This window comes from Coturnix japonica, chromosome 20 (assembly GCF_001577835.2).
Source record: "Coturnix japonica isolate 7356 chromosome 20, Coturnix japonica 2.1, whole genome shotgun sequence".
NCBI classification, from domain to species: domain Eukaryota; kingdom Metazoa; phylum Chordata; class Aves; order Galliformes; family Phasianidae; genus Coturnix; species Coturnix japonica.
The window spans coordinates 12,139,053-12,159,556 of NC_029535.1; the positions used below are offsets into that span (position 1 = coordinate 12,139,053).

Sequence of the window (20,504 nt, forward strand, 5' to 3'; positions counted from 1 at the left end):
TGCGTTCTTTAAAAAAGGAACTTTATTGTTACAACTAAAATGGGAACTGAAAACTTGTATGGGAAATTGAGAAAACTGTACAATTTTACTGTAACTTCTGAGGTCCTTGCAGTGGCTTACACAAAAGACAGGATACCTGAAAATGTATTATACCAAAACATTGAACTTTTTTGGTTTTTATTTTTTTAAAAAAGTTTATTCTATGGCGATCTGTAAAAAAAGAAAGACCTGATGCGTAAATATTTGCTTAAGGCAGATAGCAGAGCAGCTCACTAACTTTCTAACAAGTTTAACATGGATTTTTGTCCATTTTCCAAGAACAGGTTAACCAATACACCCACTTTGAAACGCTACGGTATATACACACTCACTACTAAGTACACATACAGGACACCAAAACAGAAATGTTTACAGTTCAGTATTACAAGCCCTGTCCACACCTCACTGGGACAGCTTAAGTTCTCCTGGATTTGGAATGGGTGACAGAAACAAGAAAAATACACAGGCAGAAAAGAGGGTGTCAGAACTTCCTCTGCAGGAACTTTCTCATACTGCAGTAATTTGTAAGTGTGGTGCATCTGAGTTATGCTGGAATCAAAGGGAGGATGCTTTACTTTCCTCTCCAGGCTAACGCTTAAAACATCCCTTCTTGGGAGCAGTACAGTTTGTTTTCTGTTTGGCTTTTTTTTTTAAAGGAGAATGACAACACTTAAGAGCCCAGGTTAGCAGATCAAAGCACACTATGTCAGTCTTGCAAAGAAAGGTTGTTCTTTGTCCCCCAGTGCAGCTCTGAAGGCAGCACAGCAAATCACACCCTGAAGTCACCAACTCCTGCTTGCTACCCATGAGCAGAGGTGAGGTGTGGATACGGCTTGCTACGCACTCTGGAATGTCTGCACTATACTCACTCAGCTGAAATGAACCATGCTAACAACCAGGTTATGCTGAATACAGAAATTTAATAGGAAGTCATGCCAGGTATCAGGCGGGTACATGTTAGTTATCTGATGAACACCAAGCCCATCTGTTGCTGAACGAAGATAGATACTTCCAGCATCACCCTTTCAACCACAGCCACTTAATGATCAGTTCATGCAAATATAATTTGGGCACATCAGTAAGCAGAAATAGAACTTGCACCTTTCAAGCACGTGGTATTTAATCAGGACACTAGAAGACTTTACATGCATTCTAATACAAATGATGTATAAATGTTGCTTTAGAACAATGTTCTACCAGGTGATGGAGAGAACAACGGGGAGAAAGCAATCACACACTGTATCTTAAATACACAGATGAGCCATTATATATTACCATTTTTCTATACTCATTTTTCATGATTCCAGTAATACCACTAGATACTGACTGGTTACAGCGTTCCTCTTTTCCAGTACTGGTCTGACCAACAGTCTCACAGGTGAAGCATCCATTCCCAGTACTACCTGAGGATTTAGTATTGTACTTGTGAAAAGCCCTTGATGCAAGCTTGACAAAAGACAGAAGAGAAACAGCTCCCCTCCCCACCTCCTTGTTCACTGAAGGAAAAGAACTCTGCAAAAATAAAACCTGGAGTGCAAAGAGACTTAAGTACTCCATAGTGATGTTTGCACTGAGAACGGTGGTTAAGTGCCATAAAGCATTTTAAAACAAAAGGAACTAATTAGCAACACTGTTGCAGATCAGCCGACATGGTTTAGTCTCATTCACGACACCTTTTAGTAGTGAATTTTACTCTTCTGTTCCGTGACATCAGCAAGTAATTCTTTGCTGCTACTGTTTAAATTACAATAATTAAGTACTAATGTGAGGAGCAGCATTGACTAAGACTGCTCAGTGCAATGCAAGCTTCCAGTCACAGTTCTACCAATGCACCCAAATCGTTATTTGCAAACACTCAGATTATTCAAGTGCTGGGCTCCAGCTGAGCAGAACCCCCAGCACAGCAGGGCACAGAACAAAACCACCCATCTCTTAGCTTACGTTACTGAGGACAGCAACAACTGTGTCTGCAGTCTGTATCCACACACACCTCTGTGTCCAGCAGTCACTGAACTGCAGATCTTCAAGCCAAACTACACCAGTATTTCAAATCTTTGCTTCAAAATAAGCAAAACACACAAATGCTTGCATCAAAAGCCAGCTGATACGTTCTGAGACCAACATGTCTTCTGTTGAACATTCTATGTCTTAAGGAAGCTGCCACAGCATTGACGGCTCTGGTTTTCTTGACATGCTTTCCTGCTCCTTACCTGCAGTGCCTCTGAGTACATCACCTCCCAGCTGTGGCAGAAAGCACGCTATCCACGGAGCAGGTGTACAGTGAAACTGCGTCTTACATTCCAAATGATGAGGTTTATGAACTGGTCCTTCTGAATGCCAACTGAACAGCTTCAAAATGCTGGTGGACATATTTTGGTTGAACTTTCTTTCCTGTTTCTTTCCCTTCCCTCAATTTCTCCTAACCCAGAATACAAATGTAAAAACAGCTTTACAAAGGATGGTGCAATGTAAATAGGTATATGTGCAAGTAGAGCGCAACAAAAGTCAATGAGAAGATACATTTCTTTTATATTAAAAAAGAAAAAGAAAAAAAGAGCTGGACATGTTGACATACCCTGAGCAAATGCAGAAGCCTGTTTCTATAAACAACGTAAAACAATAAGCTCTTTCAGAAAAGTTTTGCCAAGATTAAATACATCAATACCACAGGCACTGCCCACAACTCAGTCCTTAACAGATGAAGCAAGTTAAAAATAAAACCAAACCAAACCCCAAACCCACCCAACCGCAGCTGCCCCCGCCCCTTCCAAAAGGTTTACATTCTCCAGGTATGTGGGTTTATTTTTCTTTTCTCGGGAACTCATCGATGTAAGTGATGTATTTGGCTACAACACTTGGAGAGTACAAGCAAGTTTTGTTTGCGCCTGGCTTTTCTGAGACACAAAAGAAAAAGAACTGGCTTTTTAAAAAAGGCTAAGAACAACAATGTGTTGTAATTCTATTATTTAGTTAAAAAAAAAAAAACAACCAAAAAACAAAAACAAAAACAGACTATTTGGCATTTTCTCTGTTTACTCCTGAATATTTTAAGGCCCTGAGATCAGAATATCACGTTCTTGGGACCACAGGGCTAAGTAAAACCCTAGTGCATCAATTCTCTCTTTAAGCCCAAAGTTCTGGCCTTTCAACCTAAGAGCCTCTGCGGAGATGAGGCTCACGTGCCTCAAGGAGCTTTCTTGTACAGAAGCTTATTACAAACCGATCAAATTGTTGGTGTTTTTTGCGGGGTCAGTGGTGCTGGCATGTCCATCAGTGAAAACATACCCTGTAACACAGATAAGCTCCTGCTGTGAGGAAGGTGAACATGCATATATTCACTAGAAACGGCTTCCAAGTTGTCATCATGTTCTCATCATCCTCTTCTATGCTTTCTGACTTCATCGACTCTTCTCTGTGTGCTGAGACGTGCAGGTTTTCACCAACAGTTCTCCTCCGAATTTCAGTGTCTTGACTAGTGCTTAAGGACAAATAAATAAACGTTCAGTGCTGGATTTTCCCTTTAAAGAATGAGCTGACCCAACCTTAACCACCTCTTACTTCCACTGCTCATCCTAAATCTGCTGTCTCTGCAGCCACTGAGACAAGAAAGGGCCAACCTGCATCCAGCTGAGGAGAACAAGGTTCTGAAATCAGCTGCTCAAAGAGTCAGAAAGTGCTGAAATTATGGTTGGTTTGTACTATTGTAAGAGTGGCCAGGAGCACTGTGATGGCTTTTAATGATGGAACTGAAGGTTTCTCCATCTTTAATACGATTTAATGCGTTTTTTCTAGATAAAGACCTCCATCATGTTGATAGTATACTGAAATATAGAGAGGCTTATTAACTTTAACTTTCAGATCTGCTGCATTGCTACTTCCATCTGAATTTAGAAATGAGTTAACCAGCTCTACACCACTCGGATGGAGCAGGAGGGCCATCTAGTGGCCAACAGGTCACAGTCATACAGCACTTCTGTGTGTTTGTCACACCTGACAATTGAGGTTGCAATGACAGGTAGAAAAGTTCTCTGTTCGTGAGCCCCTTCTACTCCTTTCATCAAAACCAGCTTTGCTTAGGATTAATTTCACATTTCTAAGTGCAGCTAAAGCTGATCCGCCCAGCTCTCAGCTCCACCTCCAGTGAAAGAGCTCCTGTGTAACTGAATGTAACGTACACATCACATGTAAACTGAGACTAAGCCACCTTGCTCTGCTGCCACTTCTCTCACTACAGCAGGATCTCGATTTAAAAAAAATGCTGAAGAACTTTTCCATAAAATATGCACAGACTTTGTTTTGGAACTGCTGTTATACTAATTCAGTCAGCGTCTGTTCAGGATTTTCCATATGAAATGCCATTTATGAACAAGCTGAAGTGGGAAACTAAATTAATTACCTGTCTGTGATCAGTGGCACAGATGAAAAACCTCTGCCATCTGGAACCATCTCTTCAACAGTGCTGACTGAGGATCTAATCTCTTCCTCTACCACTTGATGCTTAGGAAAGAATTCTGCATGTTCGTGCATCCTTCCATTGTGCATTTCTGAGGTTCTCTTTGGTGGTCGGGGAGGAGGTGGGGTATGTTCAGGTGGTGGGTCCAGATCTTCATTGGAGAGCTCTTTCCACTGTTCCTTCAGGGAAGGAAATGCCCTGTTACGTTTTCCACTGTTTATTTTATGTAAACTACTGTAACTTTAAGTTGGCAGGGGTGTTACACTCTACCTTCTCATTTATTTTTAGCATGCCTGTTCATTTGCATTGAAAAAAAGGGGAAAAAAGAGACACAAAAATAATACAAAATCTAAGCTATCTGCAGTACACTGAAGACATCAGCTATAAAAGGAAGAAATTTTAATCTACATCTGGAAATTTTAAATAGCATGAAATAGAACCTATGTTGCTAGTTCTGCTGTAAGAATTAATTGCAGTACTTAAATTTCTGCCTTCTTAGAAAGCTGATGAAAGACATGGCAGATGCAGCCAATCTACGCCCCAGTTACGGTGCTGAAAAGTACACAGGCACCACCTATTAGTCTACAGGACTACAGGAAGTATTCTGAGGTGTTGTATTTTAGTACTGCATAATATAAAAATGTATTGAAGCCAAAGGAATTTAAAGCTCGTTTTGTTCTTATGCTACAGTTAAAAAACGCGTTGCAGCTTACTATACATCTGGTTCCACAGTCCATAATACTCACTTGCACTGAAGCATCCCCCATAATGAATTTTGCCCCCTCAATTACAGCTAAGTAGGAGAAACGAAGCTGATCCGCTGTCTGTATAAGTCCCATTCTGTACTTCCTCATTTCTAGGAGAACCTGTTTAACATCCACAGAAGAAGGATCTTTCCGTTTGTCCATCTGAAGATAAAAAATTTGGAACACACTTTATGCTCTGATGAGATTCAATACGATGACTGGCTTCACAGAACAGCTTTCAGACCATTCTACCTATTGCAGAATTAATACACTAAGAAAAAACACAGAAATGGAAGATTGCACTACCTTAGTTTTAAAATGAAAGACTGTCTTAAACTAGAATATGAGTAAGATAAGAGAAATAACGTGCAAAAATACTCCACAGAAAACACCACAGCTCTTCATAGGCCAGAAGAAACCACTGTTCAAGGGAACTCTACTGAAACAGCGTATCATCTCCACAGCAGATCTTACCAGCAGAAGACACGTATCGACCAGACAGAAAGTTCCTGATCTGCCAATTCCTGCGCTGCAGTGCACCACAACAGGTCCATACTCGGGGTTAAGTGAGCCAGATTCTCTCACTTTGAACAGGAAATTGAGGAATGAAGCAGGAGACTCTGGGACTCCAAAGTCAGGCCACGTAGTATAATGAAAGTGCAGAATCTCTCTGGTTTCTTGCATCTGTAAAAGACAGTGCTTATGAAGTCTTTCAGCTGGATACACAGTTTTGCAACTATTCGAATTACAGCTGCTTACAACAATGTTCAAATGAGCAAATACAATCCCTCACACATTCATTTTCCTAGCAAACACTTTCCTACATACTCTCCTACAGTTCTCAGAATGGTGTACAGCAACCTACAGAAGCCCCTTCCACTTTCTGCAGACAAACACACCATCACAGGTTGTTCCTTTACACCTTATTCCAAATCTCGAACATTTCTTCCATGACAACTGACTCACTGCTGCTCACATCCTGTACAATGCTGAGGTACAACCATCCAAAACATGCCAAGGGCAGACAGACCTCTTAGTACACCAAGCAAACTGCAACAGCCAAATCCTTACTCTGCTGTCACTCAACCAACCAAATTTGTATCTGCTTTCTCACATTTCCTGGCACAAGATGCTCACAGTTGAGCAAATATCGATTACCTTCCAGTACTGAGCAGTCTGTGGGCAGAACAGAACTGTGGCTAGAATGCCACAACATCCACACTCAGCACTGCTGGGAACCTCAGACATTATCTTCAGTTACCCACATTCAGTGAAAGTGAATGGTGATATTCCTCGCCAGCCTCACTCAGGAACTTTCCATCAGGTGTTACTGCTCTGAATGACTGTTCTTGTCTTTCTTCTCTGCCAGAGTAATGCTCCAATACCAAACATCTGATACAAAACCATCTGATACAGAATCATCGATTCCAGCACAAAATCTGCTGTATTTCACACCGGTCTTTTTCATAACCTTAGTGACAAGGTGGGTCTCACCTCAGAGTGATTAAAGAACATGGCTGGTAGAAACTTCTGTACTTACTGTAAGGTTTTCCAATTCTAGTTGTCGTACTGTGTAATATGATTTTATATCTTCTGATATCAAGGTGAGTTTCAAGTTTGTATCTTCAAAAAACATTTCCTTCTCTTCCTTCCGTGGCCAGTACTGCGCACACTTTATCTACAAACAAATGGCTGCCAGTTATGCATCGCTTATACTCGCATAAAAAGCAAATATAACTATCTTAAAATATTGCTCTGATTTTATTACAAGGACAAATTTCAGTGTGAAAAGCACCGGTCTTCCCTTTTGCTGAAAAAACACATCTTAGGTAATTTTCTTTTTTTGTGTGAGTCAAATTAGTTTGACCCCAACTGACTCATGAAAATACCTAAGGACTGAGGACAGCTTTGTGGCAGTAGAGCTCTTCCTTCTACATGGAAGCTGGAAGAGTGTATAACAGGGCTGCACCTCTGTGGAATATTATCAAAATCACCTAAGGCATTATTTATTTTAGCTTGCATCAGACTATTAACAACAACCCCAAAATCTAGTAACTTTCTAAATATAAAAGCTGTAGAAAATTACCAAAATGTGAATTTACATCTGTGCTGCATTTCATGCATTATCTTCACTGAAATATTTCCATTTCAAAAGAAGAGACGTTAACAAGAGCAGAACTGAAGCATCTTTATTCTGACTGCGCTGTAACACTTAACTTATAATTGTGCAATTCTGTCAGTTTTTACAGCTGCTTTTTCTCCAGATTGGCACAGATGCCAAGCCCAGCTGAGGAGCACAGGATGGCAACTGTTACCATACAACCAAAGCTCTGAACCCATGGATGTACAATTAATTCCATGCTTGACCCATGCAACCCTAGAAGGGCTGAGATGTTTCCTCTCAAGACAGCAGCTAGTCCATGTGCAAGAGGAACCAAACCTTTTTATCTATCAGGTTAGTTACTTAAAATAACCTCAGCTATTTGTTTACCTGTTTTTTCCCTTCATCGTCTGACTGTCCTGTCTGATGTAAGACCGTGGAGGATAAACAGTACATGTTAAAGTGACGTTTAAAAATCTGAGTTCTTACTGTGTGTAGGAGACGTGGAATCAGGGTGATCCTAAAGCCATTTCATATTGTTTCTGGATAATGTCCTTTGAGAGGCACGATTTGTATATGAGAAGAACTCTATTCAGATACTTAGGTTAGAAGCAGAGACCAGATACTCATTTTTGCAGAGATGTGGTTTTAATGTCTTACTGCAGCCAAATTCAGCAGAAATTAAGACCTGCAGGTATGAACTGGATAGTTTTCTGACTTGAAGATTAATTCACCAGGTAGTCAATCATAAGCACCACTTATGTGCTTATGACTTACAGTCACATTTTTTCACCTCTACAACAGTTCTTTTATTTTCTTTTTCTTTCTATTTAATTTAAAGCAAAACATACAATGAGCACATAGCTAAGACCAGATAAATACTTACGGATCCCTTTTCCATCACTCTGTTCAACATGACAACACCACGGCTTTTCTGTTCCCAAACCATCTCCCAGAAGTGACCACAAGTATTTGGCAAAGGTCCCTGCAGAGACAGAATAACCAGAAATGATATTTTCTGTTAAAATCAGAGCAATGTTTCCCAGTAAAAAGTTACTGCCTTAGGCAATAAATTCAGCAAATATCAGGCAACTTCTCAAGCTGTAAAAACTCCAGTCATCCCATATTTCTATTGTCTGCAATACACAGCAATTACCTGCGTAAGGATGTAGCTCCTCTGGGCCTCTTCCATTTTTATTAAGCTAGCATTGATGTAGTCATTGTCACCTTGGTTGAGCTTAATTCGACTGTGATCAACTGCAGAATAAATAGAAAACACTGGTTAGAGTACACAGAACACAATACTTGCACAGCCTCATCAGATGTTAGGTTCAAGAAAGCTGAGTTTTCCTGAAGAATCAAAATTGCTCAATCACAGAAGAGTTCTCTGGTATCCCCAGAGCTTCAAGTACCATGTAAGTATTATAAGAACTGCACCATCCCAGAGCACTGAATGCAAGTCAAACTCCATCTTCTAGAAATACGCTGCAAGAAAGAAGTATTTGCATCTGGTACTCACAGTGGAAAGGTGCAAACCAGATCACAATGATGCATTTTACAGTTACAAAGTTACTGGTTTTAAATAACTCCAGTTACACAACTGCTTATCTTCTGCAATTTAAGCATTCAAAATCAGCTTGTTAAAGGTCTGACTGAACATACATTGAACAAACAAAACAGATTTCTTACCCTACTTTTCCCCAGACAAGCACAAAGTAATGTCTAGGAATAATGATTAAAAATATAGAATTACAGTAAATGTAATGTTACTGCTCTTGCGTTAGGCTCTATTTGCTCTATATAGTAGAAAAAACACACACAGGAAAAAACCCACAAAGACAAGAATTTTCACACTTTACAAGAAAGGTGAACAGATAATAACTTTCAACCCCTAAATGTAACAATCTGTTGGTACCACACTTGTCTTTAAGCAGAATACAGATAACTGCCCAAAGACAGAACCTACAGAACCTCCATATTTAAAACAGGTCCCAGTGCTGCACCTTTATGGTAACCTGACTGTGAGTGTGTAGTGCAGAGAACCCAGTCAGTTCAGCAAAACAGTGACAAACTTTCTCTGGTGTCTGCAGTAGCACCTCTAAAGTCAGCACACCAGGCAGTGAAGTCTATTTATACGTGGTAGTCTTTGCACACAGGATCATGGAAGGAAAGACAGCCTGCAATACTGAACAGCACTGTTGCTGCAGTGCCTTGCACAGAGGACACATGCTCAAAGACTGAAGTCTCACCAGTATTCACCAGAACATGCAATGACAATCACTTCAGAAGCACAGGTCTCACACTAAGATTACCACCTCTGCAAACTTCCTTTTCTCTGTCTCAGATAGTTCAGGATTTATCTCCAGTGGTCATGCTCTTTATGCAAGACTTCTCCATCTTCCAATAGCAACAATTATGCTATATTGACTAAAAGGATGCTCTAGTAAGTGTACTGCAATAGAAAGGATATTTTTTACTTTTGTTAATACTTCAGCCACCCTTCTTCCCTAACATAAGGGAAAACAAGTTCCATTCTTCAGTTTTCTACCCACAAACACAGAATTACTGTATGTTGCTACACTACAATCCTATAAATACAATGGCATCCTCTGCCATCAATCTCATAACTTTATATATAAACAGAAATAATGATCTGGGATCTCTATGCATCTAACAGAAGTCTTAGTCTTACACAGAGCATTTCGTTGCCAGAAATCATTAGAAGTCAATGTCTGTTACAAACAATGGAAAAGCAAGTATACTTACAGGGGCTGACATCTCTGTACCTATTTCTGTTTTTGTTTCTGGGATGTTTGGCCACTTTACATGGAAAATCACTGGCTTCATGCCTGATGTCCTGAAAGAAAACAATCAAAACAGAAGCTTAATATATGAATTCATTCAATATTACCCTACCATTAGCTATTTGAAGACAAATAGCCATTGCAATGCAATGTAAGCAGTGCTTCTGACACTACAGTCAGCTAGTTGTAGGCATGGAAATAACCTCCCCAAGAACGTGAACTGGGCATGGTCGTGTTATTAAATCACATCAACACTTGTGAAAGTGTACAGATTTCTTCTGTGCCCGTGTTCATTCTAATTAGCGGGTATTACTGATTGTTTCTCACCACCAGCTAGCTTCAACATGCTTAACTAGAAATTTAAGAGTTATTAAAGTAAATCCTCCTGTTCTTTATCATACCCACCTCATCATGGGAGGTAACCAAATACTAAATGCTCAGCTAAACTTGTGCATCCAAACAGCTCCTGAAACCGGGGTAAGTACTTTCAGAAGCAAGAAAGTAACAGTCTTGTACCATGTGTCAGTTTTTAATAGCACTGTATTTATTTTGCACGTTGTCAAAACGAGTACATTACTGTATTCTGCAAAACTCAATTGTTCAGATTGCCAAATTGCTTCAAAGTCACCATGTGCCACAAGTAAAAACGTCTTTCTATTCTGATTTTTTTGAAGGTTACAATAGAGCTGGGGGTAACCAGGGATTCATCCATCGCTCATGCTGAGCATCGGACTGACTTTACTACTTGGTTAAAGAATTACACGAGACTTCTCAAATTTCAGTAAGTTCAAAATACAGTTTGTCCTTGAAAGATATGACCCATAACAGAAGAAGTTCAGAGTAGTTGGCAGTAATGCTCTACTTTTGCTGTTTTGTAGCCATGTACTCACGGCCAGAACAGGAAACAAATGAACTGAGTCGATATAAGAAAATAACTGCAGCTTCCTTCTTTGACACATCCATCTCTTTCAATCCATGTTAGGAGCACATCTTACACTGTTAGAAGGACAGTGACTTTTGAGAAGATGAAATGGCTTTTCTTGACAGCTGTTTTGCAGAAGAAAAGCTTTGTTATCTTTGTCATCAAACAAAGTCAGTGCCAGGAAATAAACCACAGTCCCACTGAACTTCTAAGAGCTTCCATGGCAGTTACTCATCTCCTACAAGAAAAACAATCACAGAGACAGGATCCAGATCTTGACTTACCCAAACATAGAAGTCTACAGATAAAGACCTTTGGTTTAACCTCATCACAAATAGACTGTTGCATTTGACAGCCCAGATATGCACACAACTCATAAATTCTGCACCAGTGGAGGTGACCACTATCAGCATTGCTCAAACGCAGCACCCATGCCTCCCTGTGCCAGCATCCAATGGTGGGTCTCCATGAACTTCCAGCAAGCATCAATGAATGTCAATAGGAATGTCTATTTTCTTCATGGGGGAATGCGATTCCTCACCTTCACTCCATACACACTTCCATGACAGACTGCCCCTCTGCTGCCAGCTGTCACACAGCAACAAAATGGAATGGGACACAGGTGGGAAGGTTCAGCCCCTACTGCCACACCACTAATATCTGCCTCTGACATCACAAAATAGGAGGCATTACTTTCAGAGCAGCCCTCAAACCAATACAGAAAGAACTGATAACCTTCTGCCTAGAGAGACTCCAGGGATCTGTTCAAACTAATATCTGAACTCCTGTCACTGTCTGGGGGGTCACTACACTCATCTTGTGAGACGTAAGCAAGCTGCCACAATGATTAAAGGGCCCAGAACACACACACAAAGATTGTTTTCTGTGGTCTTGATGAGTAATACCACACTTGCCATGTTTCCAAGCAAGGAGCCCCACACATTTGAGGAGCTAAAGTTTATGTATGCCTCAATTAAGGTATTACTGGTTTTTGTTTGTTTTTAAGATACTTTATTTTATATTAAAATATATTCTTCACATTCACTGAGCTATAAACGACACTGATCTGTGGCATTTGTGTCCTTTCACCTTTTCCTGGAAAGTATGTTGACTAAAAGCCAAACAAACAGCGCAGCACATTGACTGCTTCATAGACAAACACTGCAGTCGTTTTGCTCAGGACAAATATTTTTAAAGAAATAAAATGAAATTGTAAACGTTCAATTAAAAAAAGAGAGAAAGAAAGAAATGTCAGCATTTGTGCATTCACCTTATTAGCAGTTTATACTCTGTTTGCGAAAACAACAAGGTTTTTTCTTATGTACTAGTCCTAAAATTCCAACCACATAACAGTCTCTCTCTGGAGATTGCTCCTTTGTGGAGTTTACTGCAAGCCTTCAACACTGGTGAGCATTTCCATTTATTATCGATTATCTTTCACAATAATCTTACTTAACCAAACATATGTTTAACCTCTGTTTACTTATTGATTGTACACCAGCCAATGAAAGGAGTTACAGGAAAAGCAGGAAACTTCATCCACTCTATGACTTACCACCAGTTCACTTTTATTATGCTGTTAACACAGCATTAGAATTTGCACATAAAGAGAAAAATGGGCTGTGGAAGAACACTCTGAAAGTTCGTTAAAGACATAAGGCTACAAAAAGGAAAACATTTTTCATGTCGCTGCTATAGTTCTTTGAATGCTCTAACATTAAGTTTGTTGTTGCTGGCATTACATTCCAAAATAAATGTTTATGTCAAATTGAACTACTGAAACGTTAAAGGGTTTCAGTGAGCAAGAAAACACCTTTCAGCACGCATACTGATTTTGATCTACCTGATCTCTCCAAACAGCCAATACTGCAGACACATCTTTCCTCAAGAACTGCAAACATACCAGTTAAGGAAGCTGCCCACTGAAGACCATTAGAAGACACACCTTCATTGCTTTTATGGATGCTCCTTGTGTTCTCCAACCAGGTTAGTTTTCATCTGCAATGCTCTACCTAATTTGGCTTCTGACTTCGGAGCCAGCATTTCTCACTACCATTTTAGGAACCCAGCAACTACACTATAATGCTCTTTGGTTGACAGCAGCATTGGAACGACTATACTTCTCCTTTCAGAAGGGAGGATATTTCTATGAGCAATTTCTCTAGCTCCTGTAGGAATGCTTTTGCCTTCCCTGGTCCCAGGAGGCAAGGGGAGAAAGTTTGAGATTAGCTCTCCTCCCCCTTTGGTAGCTTTATTAGTAAACACCTGGCACCGGATGCAGACATCACTCAGCATCATCAGAGCCAAGCCTGGAAATCATGAGTTTCCTTTACATTTCTAGACAGAAAGTATTTCAAAATAGAAAAGTACATCTACGTTAACTGTCAGCGGCCTGTTTTCCATCAGGACACAAAATCAGAAACAAGAAGAATCAGAAATATTTTCTGGAGTTTGTCTAGATTTTATTTTCTTGACTTGAATTGGTCTGGATGTGTCTTACCATCATGAAAAACAGAAGTGAAAAATATAAAGCTTATGAAAACAGAATGAACTTTAGTCAGTGTTGGATGTCGAAACTGATAGTTAAACTGGGATCTTACCTGTTGCAGTTTAGAGGGGATACAGGAAGTAAGTAAGCTATTGGTGTTAACAGAAGTAAAAGAGAACTAAAATAGTTCTTTTAAAAACTGAATTCTTATCTGGAGCAAAAGGAGCCACGTATGTTTTCAGAAAGCACAGTCAGTTAAAGCCGTTTTTTAGACACCAGCATTCCATATGCTACTTTAAAATTAGACTGATACTGAACTAAATCTTTAAGATCTTTAAATCGCTGGACAGAACTTGGAAGGTTGACTTTATCTTAAGAATCAACAGAAAAGCATATTTTAATGCAAACAACAGCATGCAAGGAATTCTTGGAGAAAGGGAATTCTCTTGGAGGGGAGAGAAAGGAAGGAATATATGTGTGCTAGAGTGATAATATGTAAAGACCTTACAGGAAAGAACAGTTACTTCACTCCGGGGATTGCGCCTTTTCCTCTAAAGAAGCTTTTAGTCCAAACTTGTGCAAGTCACAGACATGATTATAGTGGACCACAGACCAGACACTATTGGAAGAGCTTTGTTTTGTCTGTATATTCACACTGTTCTAAACTAAAAAGTAACGTATTGCTTGCACTAAAATTGTTCACTGTACTTTGTTAATCAGTGGGATAAATATACATTAATATAATTTTTGGAGGTAATAACATGGGTACTACTGAGAACTAGAAACATTATAAACTGGCTAAAAATAGCAATTTGAATTCCTAGCTTAGTCAGCTTGGCAGAAACAGCTGCGTTCACTGCATCCTCTAATTAGTTTGCATATTATAAGAGCTTCAAAGGTTATTTCCATATTAGAAACCTACCAACTTAGCCTTCACAGCACAACACTGTTACCATATTAAATGCAACAGCAACCGTTTATTCAGACTGTAGAGACTTACCACTAATTTTTCTGTACTGTTTCACTTATATAGGCATATATTCTTATCAAATAAGGTAAAGACAATCTCTTCTCTATCTGGAACATTCAGAAGAGCCTGTCTCAAAAGGAAAAGAAAAAGTCCAGTTCATAGCTGCTCACTTGTAAACACATGCACCTTGTTTAAAGAGTTCTCAAATCTAATTTCAGTAACCACTGCACAAACCTATTTAGCAGCAGTAACATGAAATAGATTTGAACATAGTTCTTAAGCACAATACACCAGAACAGCCTTGGATTTTTATTGTGAGCCCTGTGTTTTAGTGATAGAGACCAGAATGTTTTATTTTGGAGACTTTCATGTTCAGATGATGAAAGAAATGATTTAGAAATCAAAGTTATTTTTTAGCTAAACTGTACTTGTAATATTACTGTACCTTGGCTATCCAGCCCCAGTTACTGGTAGGTGCTACACTGAACACACTGCATTACAAAGGCGAGATTTTCAAAACACCAAGTGTGTCTCCAAAGTAAATAGTCAAACATCATTGAATTTACTTGGTAAAAGCAGTGGTGGGCCAGTGTTGAGCATGTTTGAATATCGATTAATTGTCAAAATGTCATAGATGTCACAACTAAAATATAGCAAGCTCTACACCTACCAGGTTCTTACTCAGCAGAAATAGGTACATCACTGATGATGAACGAGATGAAGAACAGCATGCATTATCACAGGGTTTGAAATAAGCATTTACAATATAAGCCATCATGTTTCTAAATTGTGTAAGAATTGTCAGCTATTTATTTCTGTTGATGAAGGCTAATTTTTAAATTTACTTTTTCTATAGAGCACTACAGAAAACAGCTGTAACAAAAAAGTGTGTTAAACCTTTAGAAGGGCAAAGCAATACCAACAAGTGTTTGATATGCAAAGGAAAGGACTTAATTCTAACCCAAGGAAACCTTGTTCACTGCTTTGAAACACTAAGCAACCGGTCTCACTTTGCACAAATGATTCCACTCATATCAAGTACTACGAATATCTAAAAATCTACGAAACATTTTCTAATATATTTGCAAAATTTAAGGGAATAAAACCTCACCATGAACACGATATGCTAAACATTGAGACCACTTCAGTATTACTCTTACATTTAGAATACTATGTAACAGACAATGGCTGTATTTCCAAACTTTCTACTAGTTCCATGAAGTTTCTCAAGTTATGAGCCCACACGTAGAGGAAGTACTAAAACACACAAGAAAGGAAGTGGCAGGAATTGTTAAATAGGAAGTTGTTATCTCTACATGACCTATTTAAAAAAAGAAAAAAAGATATTTAATGATAAACTTCATTTCCTTGAAGATGTTTTTATCATATGTTGTTTTACTGGCCTTCTCGAGATGCCATTTTTAAGTTTCAAGTATGAGAGGCATTACTGGATTTATTATGAGGAATCACTGTTCACTACAAATGGTACAAAAGGTACCAAGTCCCTGCTGTGAGTGGGTTTCCTACTCTGTCTCCTCTCAAATCAGGGTATCATTCAGAATCCCAGGAGGTTCTAACCTACAGCATAAGAGCACTCCACTGAACATTAGTAAGCATACAGGCAATGGTACTACACTCTTTATTAACAAAAGCTTTGTACCATCTCTAGCACACTGAGATTCAAGTGTAAAGAAAATGCACAGTGTGTCTGCATGCCCACATGCACAGAGGTCAAACTCAAGCTTTGCTTCCAGTGAAGATCCAGCAAGCAGCCTTTTAGTACTGAGCTTCTTCCAGCATGTGGCCCACATTGCTATTTGGGAACACTGAGTACCTGAACTGGTTAAGAATCATTTGCAGAAAGAAATTACAAGTATCCCTTTTGTAAGCTAATTTCAAGAAAGACATCTGGACTAAAATTTGAAGACATACTGGATTACAAATTTGGATGAACAACTTGTTAAACGGATCCCAAATGAAACATTTCTGTTGCTATTATAATCACAGATGCCCACTTTGCTGTACTTTGAATATTCAAATTTAGAAAGGAAAATTTCAGTGACGAAAAAAGCCAACTGCAATCACTGAATGGTGCAATCTACAAGTTGCCAAGCTACTGCAGGGCACACAAAAACCTGCTGAGAACAAACAGTACTGCTGCAAACAGATAAAGCAGAATTAGGATACTCCCGTTTTCTCACAAGCTGTCAAATATGTGCTTGGGACCAAGAAAGAGCTCAACTAGTTTTACTTTACAGCTCACAGCTTTCTAAACCTGAGACAACTATCTCACTGAACCAAATGGAGCTGTGCACTGAATGCAGCTCTTGGGGTAAGCCAAAGACCGATGCCACGTCCCTCCTCACATACACACGTTTATACATTTGTTTACCTGACTATATGGCTGCCAGGTCATGTAAGGGCCGGACAGATCACATGCCACGTGCACAAGCCCACGGGTTGGTAGCAGGGATGGAACAGACTGTACAGCCTTCACCTGGCTCCAGGGCAGAATGGTTGGGCACCTCTGCTCTACGTAAAGGTTCAGCAGAAGAAGTTGCACTTAGAGTTGACTGTTTACACAACTATTTCCAGAGCAGTAAACTGTTCTAAGAAAAAAAAGAGAAAAATCAATACCTTTTTTTTGAAAGACAAACTTAACCCTTGAATGCCAACAGTAGAGATGTTACATTCAGCGAACTCACTCAGAAGATACCGAGACTGAAAATGGATCTAGGAGCACTTTGCTCTGCTTGCTGCCCTTCAAGCACAAATCCAAATCTGCATTCAGTTTTCAGTTACAGTGAATACTGACATTGCTTTTTACTCAAAATAAGCCTGGCTACCAATGTGTGTTAGCAGTTGGTTCTCACAAAGGAAGGGTGTCTCTAGAATAAACAGCATGTAAGAAAATTGGTAAACAACAAGTCTGACAAATTCCTGTGGAAAGATAGAATCCTTCCATCAATTCAAAGCAAGACACACCTTCAATGCTAAAACTCATTCTATATTTTATTATTTCTCCATGTTGCAAAGTAATACCCTGAGGCAATGACAGAAGCAATCCTGCATCGCAAATGACTGCTCTAATTGTCACTGCAGTGTGAGAGAGCTTTCAACTCCAGTTAGGCAGGTTGCTTTATTCCCATCTGAAGGCTACTGAGAGTTTAAAACAGCATCAGTGTTAAACAGGCACTGCACACAATCAGGATGAACCTCCACAGAGATGATGATGCAGGAAGGATTAGCACTGCACTCCAGTATATGAGAGTCTGCAGAACAAGACAAGCTGGGACTTCAAATAACTATTTCATATTCCCCACGCTAATGAAACAGATTTCTCAGTGAACAGGAGTTGCATGCGTCAGGCAAGATAAACAACATTTGCCACTTCATGTGTCTACTGTTACTGCAAGTTTAGAGTCATTCACTCAGGGAACACCAAATTATCCAACGAAGCCACACAACTATTGCAACTGCTGTTTCCACCAGTACAGCATCCTATCTGGAAATGCAGAACTCTTATGACTTCCTTTGCTCCTCTCTCACAGACCAGACCCCTGTGCTGTACGCAGCTCACTGTGCCAACAGCCCAACCAGAGTCCCACTCCTAACCCTGCATCTCCTGTAAGCCATTGACAGCTTTGTGATTTAGTGGCTATCTAAAACTTGCTTGCATTCTTAGCACACATCTGAAACACTAACAGAAAGAACTAGAAAAACAGCTTTCAAACATCTTAAAAAAACAAACAAGCAAACAAACAAAAAATCAAAACCCCAAAGTTTACCCCATTAAAGCCTTTTCTGACCCCAGTCCCCACCAAAAGACCATTATCTAAAGGTTTCTAAGCACTCGTTCACAAATAAAGGTTATCAACTATTAGGATCACACCCAAGTACCTCCTACTGCATCAGCAACGCTATGGGCAGTCAATTTTACACCGAGGGATTATTTTTCTTAAACCATTCAGAGACAGAAATTTGCATAAAGAAATGCTTTTATCTGCAGAACACATTGTTAGAAAATACTTTTATGTAAAGAAACCTCGGAGGTCATTGTTGGTTTTCTTTCTTAAAGTTATAATGTATACATTTATTATTATTGTAAAATAATAATGGAGCGCTTGCTCCTAACTAGAAGCAATAGTTAAGTAATCCATCTACTCTTAAGAAATAGAAAGCATGTAACATTTTTTCACCCCAAGGCCCCACTTTCAGAGAAAACAGAGAACTCAGCAAACAGCGAATTACAAGGAATTTCCTGCTGTCAGCCACAGAAAAGCAGCCTGTACGCTACACAGCATGGTAAGGCGATCAAATAAAGCTCAGCAGAACTGACTCAGTTCCAAACTGAGGTTCTGAAGGGTAAACCTGACACAAATTACGTCATACTTGTCATTAGTTTCTTGTTTATCAATACAACTTTGAGGGACTCTGAGAGCAACCACGCTCCACTACCGACAACTGGGCTTCAGGGAAATTATTGATCAGCTGTCTATGTAGTATTGCTTGCTGTCAAATGAAACAATCAACCTCCTCAGCTCAACATCATATTTCTCAGTACATTACTGATTTAACGGCAGCTAATGTAACATGCAAGGATAAAATGATGGGGTTGTTTCTTTGCTACGTGCATTGTCCTTCATTATTTACGAGTTGAAGAGACCAGAAGGGCAGAACTGCTCTTGTCGTGGAAACTGTGGGCCAGTTCTGATACCAGTGCTGGGAATGAAAACACAGCACAAGTTGAAGCAAGATTCCCCCTCGTGGTGCTGCAGGTGTTGCTGGGCACTGCACAGTCCTGGTGGGCAACTGAAACCATTTGGTGAACTAAAAAATGACAATTATCACTTTTTAATGTAATTACTCTGTAAAAGTATTACACAAACATTTCCTGGCATCGAACAGCCATCTACTCTGTCATTCCTTGCTGGTTTAAACTCTCAATTTTTCTTTCTTTCCTGCAAATATTCATAAATCATACAGACTGTGTGGATATTGATTTGGGCTGTTCATTAGCTCTGCAGTGTTTTTTTGGTTCTCGGTTCTCCCTCCAGTGATCTGCCCTACCACAACCAGCTGCACTGACTGCACAGGAGACACTGGGAAAAAAGCAGCAGCAGAATGGAATCAGGAATTGAAGTGTTACGGCTCCTTTTTGTGTCAGATGAAGGAAGCTCACTCTTCCTTAGTCACAGACACATTTCTAAAATAGATTTCATATTTTACTTCCTGCGAACACACCAAAAGGTCACGCTACTCGGGCTACTGAAACTTGTCACGTGGTGAATGAGAAATGATAAAAACAAGCAATTTGCATTCAAACGTTCACAAGTGAAGATCAGGAGAACATTCCTCTTTATGCATTGACCGCTTGCCAAATAAATAGAAATAACCCAAAAAACAGCGTGTCTTTGTAAGATGGCTCACAGCATCGAGGACTTGATGAATCGAGCACTTCAAAGAAGAAACATAAAATTCTGGGAACATGAGATACAGGAAAAAGCACAAGAAAGATTACAAACAGAGCAGTTACTTTAAGTTCAAGATACCACTACCTCGCAGCTTTCTCAACAAGCAATTGCTCTAGCACCAGAAGCACTGTGAGCTCTGTGAGCACAGGGCTCAGCTCCCACCCTGCCAGCAGCCTGACCCACACAGCCCCACACTCTCATTACATACGCAGCCAAATGCAAAATTTGCTTTGTTGGTGCTTTATTTCCTACTCCTACTTACATAGAAACCGTTTTAACCTCCTACAAACAGGAAAAACACTGCGCCACACAATTCAAATCTCATTAAACAGTATCACAACAGCTGGTGAGCGAAAGAGACCTTCCTCATCATTGACCAACTGCACCGTCAACGCTGAAGGTGCCTTTTTATCCCTGTGAGTGTGTTACCGCAGTATCCACAACAACCAATTGCTGAGACAATTACAGTTTCACATGGTGGGAAAAGGCCCAGATGGTGACGGCACA

At 39.7% G+C, this 20,504-nt stretch overlaps 1 protein-coding gene and 1 long non-coding RNA gene across 6 annotated transcripts in view; one reads left to right on the forward strand and one right to left on the reverse strand.

Moving 5' to 3' along the window:
- Nucleotides 1-20,504, reverse strand: part of PTPN1 (protein tyrosine phosphatase non-receptor type 1) — a 26,585-nt gene continuing 6,081 nt past the window's right edge. The window contains exons 2-11 of one of the 5 annotated variants that reach the window (XM_015881773.2): nt 16,916-17,132; nt 14,554-14,649; nt 10,106-10,196; nt 8,496-8,596; nt 8,226-8,324; nt 6,779-6,916; nt 5,713-5,922; nt 5,239-5,400; nt 4,436-4,671; nt 1-3,517 (exon numbers count right to left, since the gene is read on the reverse strand). In XM_015881773.2, coding sequence (XP_015737259.1) covers nt 3,310-3,517; nt 4,436-4,671; nt 5,239-5,400; nt 5,713-5,922; nt 6,779-6,916; nt 8,226-8,324; nt 8,496-8,531 — 1,089 coding nt within the window. In that variant the 5' untranslated portion in view covers nt 8,532-8,596; nt 10,106-10,196; nt 14,554-14,649; nt 16,916-17,132 and the 3' untranslated portion in view covers nt 1-3,309. Of the gene's footprint in view, nt 3,518-4,435; nt 4,672-5,238; nt 5,401-5,712; nt 5,923-6,778; nt 6,917-8,225; nt 8,325-8,495; nt 8,597-10,105; nt 10,197-11,033; nt 11,150-14,553; nt 14,650-15,634; nt 15,751-16,915; nt 17,133-20,504 lie in introns of those variants that run through there. The other 4 variants (XM_015881774.2, XM_015881772.2, XM_032448617.1 and 1 more) reach the window with 4 other exon arrangements.
- The window catches only part of LOC107323065, a 43,928-nt gene continuing 29,345 nt past the window's right edge, over nt 5,922-20,504 (forward strand). Inside the window, exons 1-3 of the long non-coding RNA XR_004309437.1 lie at nt 5,922-6,721; nt 7,479-7,693; nt 10,818-13,051. This is a non-coding gene — a long non-coding RNA (uncharacterized LOC107323065). The remainder of the gene's footprint in view (nt 6,722-7,478; nt 7,694-10,817; nt 13,052-20,504) is intronic.